This window comes from Rhodamnia argentea, chromosome 7 (assembly GCF_020921035.1).
Source record: "Rhodamnia argentea isolate NSW1041297 chromosome 7, ASM2092103v1, whole genome shotgun sequence".
Lineage (NCBI taxonomy): Eukaryota > Viridiplantae > Streptophyta > Magnoliopsida > Myrtales > Myrtaceae > Rhodamnia > Rhodamnia argentea.
Window position 1 is genome coordinate 23,173,824 of NC_063156.1, and position 12,424 is coordinate 23,186,247.

At 39.8% G+C, this 12,424-nt stretch overlaps 2 protein-coding genes across 2 annotated transcripts; one reads left to right on the plus strand and one right to left on the minus strand.

The window, feature by feature from the left end:
* The first annotated feature begins 3,405 nt into the window (after positions 1-3,405).
* On the plus strand, positions 3,406-9,675 carry LOC115734833 (DEAD-box ATP-dependent RNA helicase 51). The gene is made up of 12 exons (XM_030665788.2): positions 3,406-3,955; positions 4,514-4,699; positions 5,417-5,602; positions 6,013-6,096; positions 6,991-7,032; positions 7,203-7,274; positions 7,344-7,643; positions 8,256-8,294; positions 8,397-8,501; positions 8,745-8,813; positions 8,900-9,025; positions 9,225-9,675. Exons 1-12 carry the CDS (start codon positions 3,494-3,496, stop codon positions 9,402-9,404), a joined length of 1,851 nt encoding a protein of 616 aa, XP_030521648.2. The 5' UTR covers positions 3,406-3,493; the 3' UTR covers positions 9,405-9,675.
* Positions 9,676-9,928: 253 nt separating this feature from the next.
* On the minus strand, positions 9,929-10,769 carry LOC115734838 (early nodulin-like protein 1). Its single transcript, XM_030665794.2, has 2 exons — positions 10,557-10,769; positions 9,929-10,444 (listed from the first exon to the last, which is right to left on the minus strand). The coding sequence occupies exons 1-2, from the start codon at positions 10,753-10,755 to the stop codon at positions 10,116-10,118; spliced, it is 528 nt and encodes a 175-aa protein (XP_030521654.2). The 5' UTR covers positions 10,756-10,769; the 3' UTR covers positions 9,929-10,115.
* Between the last annotated feature and the right edge of the window lie 1,655 nt (positions 10,770-12,424).

Sequence of the window (12,424 nt, forward strand, 5' to 3'; positions counted from 1 at the left end):
ATTTCATGGTACTGGAGACACTATTGGCGATGGGACTTAAAGTTGGCCAAAATGGCACTCGGGAAGCCCACCAAGAACGGCTGATTGTCTGCGGCCGTCTAAGGAAAAATCGGTCCACTTTGGTACAAATCGTTCTCGTTTTTAGGCGCAGTCCGCGAATGTGAGTTGGGTTCCAATGCTTTTCTCGAGAAAAGAAGCATAATCCTGCCTAAGTTAGTGAAGCGTTGAGGCCGGTTTTGTTCTCTCGTCGAGCCTACCATATTTGAAAAAAGAGGGTAAATGCTAAAGGTTGCCTACCAAACTCGATATGATTACGAGCTGCGTGGTTCCCCCCACCTAGCTAGCTTTGGGTGGGTCTTGACCTTTGGTTTTTAACTTAATATGGTGTGGTGATTGCACCTTTAATGGAAAGGAAAAGGATCGGTAGGCCTCGGGAATGTTCATGCTATATGCAACTAGAACGATTAATTAAGCTGAAATCTCGTATTGGAATAAATTAATGAGAAATACCTCTAGCGGCTGCTTCAGAACCGAGGTGGAGTGGTGCTTTTTTCAACGGCGGATGTGACAGAATGTGAAGGCATGGTTTCTTGATCTGAAGCCGCCTTCGGATTTGGCCATGACTGGCCCCGTTCATGGCCGTGACGGGCAAGGTCCAGATCCCGATGGCCATGGACGGAGTTCAAATATTAAGAACGAAGATTAGAGGAAGTAGAGGTCATGCTCGCGAAGACAAAGCCGACCATAAAGACGACGGAGAAGACGCACGAACGCTTTCAAACATGGACGAGCGTCGACGATTTCGGCCATGGAGGGCTAGATCTCGAGAGCTGAAGAGCGGTGAGACGGAGAAAATAGAGGAAGCCGGCCATGCTTGGCTTAAACGCAGCAATGGCAGGCACGGTTACATTGCCAGGGACTCTATCCGTGGCGATCGGCTTGGGAGGACCGGAGGTTGAGTATCTATGGGCGAAGGAGGAAGAGAGAGCTCAAAAAGGTGAAGAGAAAAAAAATCGTTACTTAAATTTCACCTTAGTTGCTGACATGAATCGATGAACACACGTCGATATGTTACTGGATATGATTGAACAAATATACGCCACATATGATGTTGACGTGGTGATATCAACGCACCGAATATATATTTTCTCCAAGAGAAGAGAGGTGAGAGCATTTTCGTCTAATTTTTGTGGTCGCGTTCTAGCCTATTCCAAATTTAGAGAAGGAGATTCGATGTCTTTTGTGTTCTTAGCATCTTCGATTCGATTCAATTCAGCTCGAGACTTGATACTCGAACTAGTCTTCCTCTGTCCAGAACAACAGAGGAAAAAAAAAAAAAAGGCGTACAGTGTATATGATCCTTAACTGAGATTATTTGCTTTTGAATAGGCCAAGTCAGTTTACGAATTCCAGATTTTGCATTAGCTACTTAGAAGAATCTGGTACTTGAAGCCTCTTAGGCCGGCGATGGGCAGGAGAGGGGGAAAGAAAAAAAAAACGAAAATGAAAACAGAAAAAAAAAAAAAAAGGGAAAAAATTTAAAACGGTAAAAGACAAAAATATTTTTTTGTCATGCCCTTCTTTGAAACAAAAAAGATGCTTCAAACCCTTTTTTAAAACAAAGTCCGTTTCAGGTCTTTATATTAGAAAATGAGAGCATCTCGCCTCTTTATTTGGAACTTTTCTTTTATGTACGATGATGAGAGAGACTTGCAGTGTGGCTCTGATATTCTTGGATATTTACCAGGTGGCCACCGTTACAAAGAAGGAAAGGTAAAACAAAGTTAATAACCTTCGTTGAACAGGAATTTGCGATGCACCTCATCCAATTCTCATCGAGTTTGTGCACAGCTTAAATTCGAAACCTAATTTAACAACACATGTTTGAACTTGTGTTAGGTGCACAAAATGTTATCATAACCAGCAAAACTGATGGGGATGACAAAATTAAAGTGTTCGTTTCTTCGATACTTAACGTTATCTATGACCGACGATGTTAGAGAGGCGTGATGAAGAATTTGTGGTGAAGGGACAATCAAAGTAAAATTCATGATATAGTATGTGAAAGTGGGCTTGCTCTCCAAGAAGGGCAAGTTCATTTTTGAGCCCTGATAGTCAATTGATGATTGCACGGTATAACGCTATAGTATTTGGGCTTTTGTAGCCTTTGCATGTTGGGGTGGGTGGAATCAGATAGGCCTCGAGGCACACTCAATTTCTGTCCAAAGTTAAATTCTAAGTTAACCATGCTAACGAAGAGCAGCCTAGGTTTTAACCCCACTTTGAGCATGGTGAGTTTTAACCAACAAATCAAGAGCAACGTGACATGTTACCTTCCATACAAACTCGTTTTCTAACAGCTGAATTGATATTTATATTAGATTTCGTATTCACGAAGATGAAAAGGTTCCAAACGGAGGATAAGACGTTACCACTCGTTTGGTTATTGAGAATGGAGTCCTGAAATTAGAACAGGGGCCTTGTCCCCTAACTAATCCCCGTTTGGCTAGTTAGAATGAGGCCGCATGAAAGTGCAAAATCGAGAAATGAAAGTGGCCTTTGCTACAAATTTTGTATTAGCAAGCATAAAGTGGGAACTACTTATGAACGATAAATGAGAAGAACTAAACAAAAACAATGGGTAGCGTAGCTGGATTACTAATGAAGCCTTACATTTCGTACGACAAGAGCACGGGTCTAATTTGTCGGTACTTATAGAAATTTATAAAATTTAATTCGAATCATCCGAAGATGCATTCAAATTTCGACGTGCCACTAATGACCATATTCAGCGAACTAGTTTATATTCTTATCCTCATAATTCATTCTCGTCGGTCTTATTTTATTTCGATTCGCGTCATTTCGGTATTCCTTACGGGGTTTAAAAGATTTTTAAGGAGATTTCCTATTTTATTGAGTTCCGTGCAAGTCGAAGTTATTTATTGATGACCGATTGTAGAATGCATGCGAAAACTTTTCCGCGAGCAAATAATATGCAATGGAGTCTTGAGAAATTTATATTTGGAGAACTTTTTGACCACCTTAGATTTTATTTGTCCTGTCATATTTGGTGGTCTATCTGAACTAACTTTTATGTTTGATTTTTCTTTGTTCTTTTAAACAAATTTTACAGCATACGCGCCATAAAAATTTCTAACGCAAAGCCTTTGAAATCCATAGAAACCTTTGAAAGTAGCTTTATACCTAGCTTCCTCACAACTTTTTTGAAATTTAGACAAAATTTTAAATTCGGGTAGGAAGGCTCGCTTATGGGCCCAAAGCCCAACAATCATAAAAGCCCAACAATTGTACCTTATGGGCCCAAAGCCCAACAATCATATCCATAAGCTTGTCTCGGTTAGGGCAATGCAAAACAAGGGCAAGATCAAGAGCCTAAGGAGCCACTTCCGCTACTCGAACAAAAAGTCCCTCTCTCTTCTGCAGTTTTTCAAAACCCCGAAATTCTTGGTTAGCAGCGCAACGCTGAGCCGCCATGGCCGAACCAGAGAATCCTTCAAACGTGGAGGCGAAGAAGAAGAACCGCAAGAGGAAGAGAAACAAGAAGGTCGCGCAAGCTAGCCCCGGCCAAGCCGAGGAAGCCGTGGGAACGGAAGAGAGGAGCGGGAACGAAGGAGACCTTCACGAGTCGAAGGATGCTAGCCTCAAGAAAAAGAAGAAGAAGAAGGAGAGTAAAGCGCTGAGGAGACAGCAGGAGGAGGAGGAGGAGGAGAGCGAATTAAATGAAGATGAGGATGGCAACGACGGGCGCGACGAGGAGGATGGTGGCGGCGAGGAAGAAGGGGAAGGTGAAGGAGGAGGGAGAGAGGAAGGGAAGCCACGGGAGGGGAAGAGCGTCGGGAGCGGGATTATGAGTGCAGTGTCCTTCGATGAGCTGGGGTTGTCTGAGCACACCGCCAATGCAATTAAGGACATGGGGTTCCAGTACATGACTCAGGTAAATTTGCCTCTTCTGATTTAGTTAACCTGGTTTTTAAGTTACTTGGAATTGCATATGGTGGTCTACCGTGGTCAAGTCATACAGGTTGGTCCATATAGACATGGTTTGGTAAAATAGTATGTTCATGAGTTTGAGACGAGATACTGGCAATAAAATTGGATTTTGGGACTGGGAATGCTTACTGGGGTGTTAGGTTGATCCAAATATCCGAAGCTGTTGTGAAGAGGAGGTGGTAGGTGATGGCATTAGTGAGGCTATGCGTAGCTCCGTCAAGTACCGGAACTATGCGAGTCCTCTTAGCTGTTTACCGGTGATTTTTGCTAGTTTCAAATGTGAGAGGGTATTTTGAGTTCCCTGGGACTGCGGTGGATACCTTGGTGGGGTTAAGTCTGCCGAAACAATTGCCTAGTATAAAAGCCCACTAATTTCAAGTAAAGAATTATTTCAGTTCATTTTCCCCGTTCCATATGGTGATTTAGGAGAATTTCTGCAGACAATCCTCTTTGTCACTATCTCTTTCTCAAGGTTTATGTCGGAATGTGATTGCAAATGCAGATCCAAGCCCGAGCTATTCCTCCACTTATGGAGGGTAAAGATGTCCTTGGTGCTGCAAGGACTGGTTCCGGAAAAACCTTGGCCTTTCTGGTACCAGCTGTGGAGTTGTTACATAACATCCATTTTACTCCTCGTAATGGAACGGGTGTTGTTGTAATTTGCCCAACAAGGGAGCTTGCAATTCAGGTGAGAGATGTTTATAACTAAAGTTAGTTCCTACCATTGAACAATTTATTCGAGCCGGTTTACTAAGTTGTTGGAAAGTAAAAGAAAATTGTTTTTGATTCTTTTGTATCTACTGCAAATTAACTCTCATATGAATTTAGCTGGCTAAAGTCATCTGTTAAGACGATAGATGCGTTGACTAACATAAGTCAGGACATGCTTCTTTCCTCTCAAGACACCATTATATTGAGCTTTCAATCTAAACGTTTATCTTTTGACTTCTTTGTTTTTATTAAGGCTTTCAAGCAGTAAACTTTTGAATTTACTCTCTGATGCCTTCATTATGTTTTACCAGCCTCTGGATTGACCACTGCTGGATAAAACGTCTTTTTGGGCGAATATAAGTCCTTACTTGGATTTTTGTTCTCCTAATCCCACCTTCAACCTTCCCCCTCCCCCAAAAAAAAAAAAAGTTGAATATACAAAACCCTATCAAATCGTCCTCCACCTTGAATTAGCAATGAACAGCTCTTGCCCTTAATATTTGTCAAAAATTTTCATTAGCAAAGACACTGATGCAATAATTTAAGCAGAGTTCTAAGGTGTTTGTACATAGGAAAAGCGACATCAGACGAACAACAGAAAAATTTGGCCTAACAATACGGGATTGTATTTTCTCATTCCTGTTTATGTCTTTTTTTTTTATTATTATTAATCTGCATCATTTGAATTGTTTAGACTCATGCTGTGGCAAAAGAACTGCTGAAAAATCATTCCCAGACACTTGCCTTGGTTATTGGGGGAGCAGCTAGAAGAACTGAAGCTGAACGTATTGTGAAAGGTGCTAATCTTTTAGTAGCAACCCCTGGCCGGCTTTTAGACCATATTCAGAATACCAAGGGCTTCATATACAAAAATTTGAAGGTAATTGGATTGATTTCGTTAAGGTTTTTTAAAAGTAAGTGCTGGCATCTGCTGTTATCTTGCCGTCTACTTAATTATACTGGTATACTTGTCATGATATATGTAGTATGAATGTGGTCCAAGACGAGGTGCTCCATTGTTAGATAATAGCATTCTAGTTGAATGATCAAAATGGGCAAAAAAGGAAAAAGATCCTGTAGAATTTTTGTCTCCCTTTACTCTCTGAAGTGTTCAATGAAGGATAGTCATCTTGGAGTGTGATTTTCTGGTTGACTTATCGTGATTGTACTGTTGACATGGTTCTCTTTAGATGTTACCATGAAAACTGGTATTAGTAATGTAGAGCATTAGTCATATACACAGATTATTTGAAGAATATGAGCTTTTGCTTACTCCCTCTAAACTTGCAGTGCCTCATGATTGACGAAGCTGACAGAATTTTGGAAGCAAACTTTGAAGAGGAAATGAAGCAAATTATCAAGCTTCTACCGAAGGTAGTTTTTATTTATTGTGGTAGTATCCCTTGTTTACGTATAAAATGAGTATTGTGACATGATTTGAAATATATGCTGTATATATCATTACAGTAATTATAGCTTATAGCACCAGTGGGAAGTAAATTTTACACTAATCCTCATATCAAGGGTTGATGAGGATGATTTTGTAAAATTTATTTTATACTGATGGTATATGCTCTATTTTCCTTATCATTAACTGCTTATAGATAACATGGCCTTTGGTGATTTTACTGGTAGCTGCCCCCCCCAAAAACCAAAAAACCTCAAAAATGGTCGCTCGTGATGAAGGACCGTTTCCCTAATATGTATATTCTTACCTTATGACAGCAAAATACTCTCTCTCTCTCTCTCTCTCTCTCTCTCACACACACACACACACACACAAATGTGCACCCACTGGCATGCGTGGCTGGAAGACTTGACAAATAAAGTTATGATGGCATTATTGTAGATGGTGTCGATCTGTACTGTGGAGTGAACCTTTTCATGACCTTGCAATGAGAAGGAAGATTTATGCTAATCCAACGATCTAAGTGGTTTCACTTGTATGTGGAAGATGGCTTAAACAAGTGCTCATTTACTCGTGTCCTTGTTTAACGTCTAGCAGGCTTTTTAACTTCGGCTTTCTGTTCAGAGGGAAATCATATTCCATCAACACATTGATTACATTCAGACAAGTTCTTTGCTTTGTATAGTTCCGTTTTTGTCAGACAAAAAGAAAAAATGTAGGTCACAAAAAGGTTTCAGTTTGCAGCATATTTGTTTATATTCAGAGACATGTTTTGCCGTTCCCTTTTTAAATTCAGGAAGTGGTGTTTCATTTTCACAGATGTGTTTCTCGAGTTGATTGTGTCAGTTCTAAATGTGCAGAAAAGGCAGACAGCATTGTTCTCAGCCACCCAAACTAAGAAGGTATGTGCGTCCTGTCACACATATTTTAGTTATCAGTCTATTATAGGATGCAGTGTGATGCTATTAGTGTTATTCTCATTTTTGCTCTCTATATGGTCATAAATTAATAACTTAATCGGTAGTATTGCTCCTACCCTCTGCTTATCATGGATTCCCTTGATGTGCCACAGGTTGAAGATCTTGCTCGGTTGTCATTTCAAACAACTCCAATTTACATTGATGTGGATGATGGGAGGACTAAGGTAAATAGTCTGTCTGTATGGGTTCTTTTTGTTTTTTAATACTGTACTGATATAATCTGTTTTATATAGGTTACAAACGAAGGACTGCAACAAGGTTATTGCATTGTGCCCAGTGCAAAAAGATTTATTCTTTTGTACTCCTTCCTTAAGAGAAACCTGTCAAAGAAAGTCATGGTCTTCTTCTCTTCATGCAATTCTGTTAAATACCACTCGGAACTTCTCAAGTATATCCAAGTTGATTGCTTTGACATTCATGGGAAGCAAAAGCAACAGAAACGAACAACTACCTTTTTCGACTTCTGCAAAGCTGAGAAGGGAATCTTGCTGTGTACTGATGTTGCTGCCCGTGGACTTGACATCCCTGCAGTGGTATGGTGCTGTATTTCTTTTATACCTTATCCTTCTCCTCTTCTTGTTGAGTGAGTGCATGCGTGGTTAATTGGAATTGTTTGTGCAACTTGTGTTATCATTCTTTGACTGGTCTTTTCATCGTGCAAACTTTTTTCAGCATCTTTATTGGTTTTCTTTTACTGTCTGTGCGCATTCTTTTTACAACTGTCAACGTTGAGTTTGGGTAAAATCCTCTCTATTTTGGTGATAGACATGGAAATATGCACTGCTATGGTTTATTACAAACTCAGAGGAAGGAGGAACATTAAAAATTGTTTGCGTTAACATTATGAAGCAAAAGTATCAAAATAATTTGTTACTGAGGGGGTGGCTAGTTGTATGTTCTTCCTGTGAAGAATCAATTGCACGGTTGTCTCTACTGCAGATATTTCGTGTACACCGAGTATATTTTGTTCAGATTTGTTAAGGCATTTTTTGGTGACAACTTGTAGTTCTAGTGTTACTTTAAGACTGCTTCTGCAATTTACATACAGACTATTGCGTAAATATTTTCTTATGTTGAAAGAGTTCCAATGATAATTAATTCATTGCTTATGTTTGTTTGGCCATTTTCCATTTCTCCACTTGTAGGATTGGATTGTGCAATTTGATCCTCCTGATGAACCCAAGGTGCGGGATTTCATCTCTTAGAGACATTTATTTCCGGTTATATTCAATTTGGTTGTTTTCCTTTCAATTTGTTTGTCTTATATCATAGTTTCCCTGTTTCAGGAATATATTCATAGGGTTGGTCGAACAGCTCGTGGCGAGGGTGGGAAAGGAAATGCTCTCCTTTTTCTCATCCCTGAAGAACTTCAGTTTCTTCGTTACCTAAAGGTATTAACATGGTGAAATATTATATTGTTGGAGGCTATCGATTCTTGTAGCTCTGATATAAACCCTGTTCAGAAGAGAGAGAGTACTAGTCCCCAAGTTTTCCGCCCTTTTTCATGAGAAAGCACATCTCAAGTGTTGAAGATTAGGTCCTCCAAGAGAATTTTTAGGATCTAAGAATGGGCTCGCTTTCAAGTGTAAAATTTTTTGGATTGGCATTCTGAAATTGTCTGTCCTGTTTGTTAGGCTGCAAAAGTTCCAGTGAAGGAGTATGAATATGATGAAAAGAAGCTGGCAAACGTTCAGTCGCACCTGGTACTTTCTGCTTTTACATGCCTCATAAACTTCTTTGCCCTCATAATTGATTGATGACTTACATTGTGTAAACCTGAATGGTGCAGGAGAAGTTGGTGGCTAACAACTATTACTTGAACAAGTCAGCTAAAGATGCTTATAGATCCTACATCCTAGCATACAATTCACATTCTATGAAAGACATTTTTAATGTTCACCGCCTCGATCTCCAGGTACAAATTTGCTCATTGACAGAAGTTTTGGTGCGTGCATTCATATGTGCACTACATCAGTCCTACATGCAAGCACATGGACTTAGTTTCTCTCACTAAATGTGATATCCAGGAGAAAAGGATGCTAGAAAAGGTCTTTGTAATTATGACAAATTGGAAACACTATATTTAATGACTTCATATTGTTGACTATGAACAGGCAGTTGCGGCCTCATTCTGTTTCTCTTGCCCTCCAAAGGTTAACCTGAATATCGATAGCAATGCATCCAAGTTCAGGAAAAAAGTGCGTAAAGTGGAAGGAAGCCGGCATGGATTCAGTGAGAACAATCCCTATGGGAGGCAGAGAGAAGGTGATACAAGACAGTTTGTAAGATACTAGCAGAAACAAGCCACAAAACGATGGATGTTCCTGCAAGAAATTTTGCATGTAGTTTCCGGATGAATTTAAGAGTCTTCCTTACCAGTTAGTATAATGTAAAATTGCTATGTATTCATTTTGAAACACGAATCTTCTTTAGGACACAGGCAGAAAAGGGAAAGACTAGAGTGCATGTCGACCTGCTTCGGTCTCGGTGATGTTCATATAAACCTCGAATTATTTTGCATGAGAAGTTGATGAATCAAATGATCAATAAAAACTCCTGGTTTATAAGCATGTTCATTTGGATGAAAAAGGTCACATTTTAGCATTTAGCAAGCTATTAAACGTGTATCTAATGACCCATCGAACTACTTGTTTAATCTTTAATCAACATCAGAAGGTGTCAATCTGATGTCGATTAAAGATGGAACTCACATCGTTTGGTTGGAGCCGTTCCAATGCCATGATCGAACATATTGTCGCTGTCGTCTGTATCTTGGCCATCTTGCTAGTGAAATGCAAACAAATAGCAATTACAGAAAAGAAGCGCTAAATGAAGGAGTGGAGCGTTCCTCTTGAATTATTCGAACTCCTAAACTGTCCATGATCAAGTAGATAACTCCTCTCATAACATAAAATCTCCTAACAATTACCAGCCAAACCCAGATCAGCACCAGTCCCTTCCTAGTGCCCCAGAAGGAAAGAAAGATCCGATCTCAACAAGAAAAATTATGCAAGGAATGACACCGCGAAGAGCGCCACGGCACCGGCAACGGAGGATGTGGGACATGGCATCGGAGAAGAATGAGAGGTCTCGGTTGAATTTTCGTTCGCAGATTGAGGCGGCAGGGTTTCTTCTGTTTCCAGCACTTTGATGATCATCCTCTCGCCCCTCTCGCAGTGTCCCGCGACCCCGCTGATGAAGTAGAACAAGCCGGGCCGGTCAAGCGTGAAGACCGTGTCGCCGTTGTTGGAGTAGAACAGGGGGTGCGAGGATCGGCACTTGTCGTACTCCTCGCTCGTCACCACCATCACGGAGTCCTTCTGGTACTGGAAATCTAGAGGCACGCAGGAGAAGATCAAAAAAGCATTTACGACAAGGATCAGATGTCACCGACTACATGACACGAACGCAGGGTCGCTCTTCGACGATCTATTCAAGCAACTTACGTATAGTGTCGTCGACTTTGAAGCGGTTCCTTGACGCCCACTCGTTGTACATGTCTCTGTTCTTGTTCGGCTTCTGGACGCCCCAGCCGCCTTCGCCGCCTACCGTGAACTCGGTGGAAGCGACAAGGAAGACCTGGAGGGAAGAGATGAGAAGGAGAGGAAGCAATAGTTTGCACGAGCCCATGTGAGGAGTTGCCATTGTTGTCAAGTTTTTTCTGCTTCTTGCTTAAGTAGATATGGATGGACTTAAAAAGAGTGATTAGAGTTTGTTTGTTGAGTTGAGAGAGAGAGAGAAGGAGGGAGAAGTGGAGGAAGATCTTTGACTTGGTATAACTGTTCTTCCGGAGAAGATTGGTATGTTGAGTAAATCTAGCTATCTAGCCGTTGATGTTTCAAAGTTTAATTTTTCTGTCGTGCCTCGATTAAAAGATGCTTTGTACGGTGACGTAACCGTGCTGCCACGTTTTTTGAACGGGCGATAGCAATGTTTAAAAGTGTTTATCATTGCAATTAGAGACTGATAATGCCCGAAAATTGACTCTAAATATCACTTGACTGTCTCTATAGACACCGTTTATGTTAAGCTCTATACTAAATAACATAATGAGGTGTTATGGCTCATGACCTAACTTTGGCATGGAAAATCATAGATTCTTGTTCTTGATCGTTAAATTTATTAGTAAAATGGTAGAGCAGGACATCTCTTAATGAACATATGTTTCTATGTATGAGTCGATTTCAAAAGAATGTGAAAGGATAAAATAGTGTTTAGAAGCAAATATCGAGTATCTAAACTTGTTTATGTTAAAAAACACGTGAAGGATCATGATTTATCATTTTTTTTAGCTGTTATTTGGATTCTCTTTCTTTCTTACCCCCTTTTTTTTTTTCGCACGATAATCACGATATTAAATCTATTTTTAAGTTCAATTGAAAACGAGTCATTAATAATGGAAAAGATTTCAAATAAGAGCTTGAAGTGCTTTTTTATTTCAAAAAAGGGCATGATCAAGAGTATTTTAGTCATTTATATTTTCTGAATATTTATCTTTTTTTTTTTCCCTTTTTACCTTTCAAGGAAGGGAACAGCCACTAGCAAAGACTGGGTAACCTCGCTAGATTGGGCGAGGGCGGCCTCTACTATGGTCGGCCCTCACTGCGGCCATCGAGGGCGGCCTCGCCTATGGCCGACTAGGGCAGCCCTTGCCCATGGCTGTTCCCTTCCTTGAAGGGAAAAAAGGAAAAAAAAAAAAGAGGAAAAAAAGTAAAAGTATTCAAAGAATGTAAATGACTAAAATACACTTTATCAAATTCTTCTTTGAAATAAAAATGGCATTTCACGTTCTTATTTAAAGTAAAATTTATTTCAGATCCTTATTTGAGAAAATGACGGGTATTTTGAGGCCTTATTTGAAATTTTGTCATAATAATAGAGAATTCGTAAGGATTTAGTTTTGTATAACTTTGCGCTATGAGAATTTATCCACTTAAAAATAACCTAATGTCATACTTTTTACGGAGTTCTAGCGATTTACGCGTTCAATTAAACTCTACTAAAGGCGTCGTTATTTCCACATCACCCCATCCAAGCCTTCTCCTCTCGTTGCACTTTTCATTTTATGGCCATTTAAACATCCCCCGTTCAACTTTTGACACGGTTTCTCTTTCACACCTTTAATTCTCATTTTCTATTATAAATTGAGAAAATGATTAATACCATGAAAAATCTCAACTTAATATATTTATAAGAAAATTTACCATAAACTGTTTTTTTACCATAAAAACTCTAAACCGGTACATTTGAAACAAATTTACCAAAAACTAATTTTTTGATCACTAAAAACTCCAAACTAATACACCTGTGATAA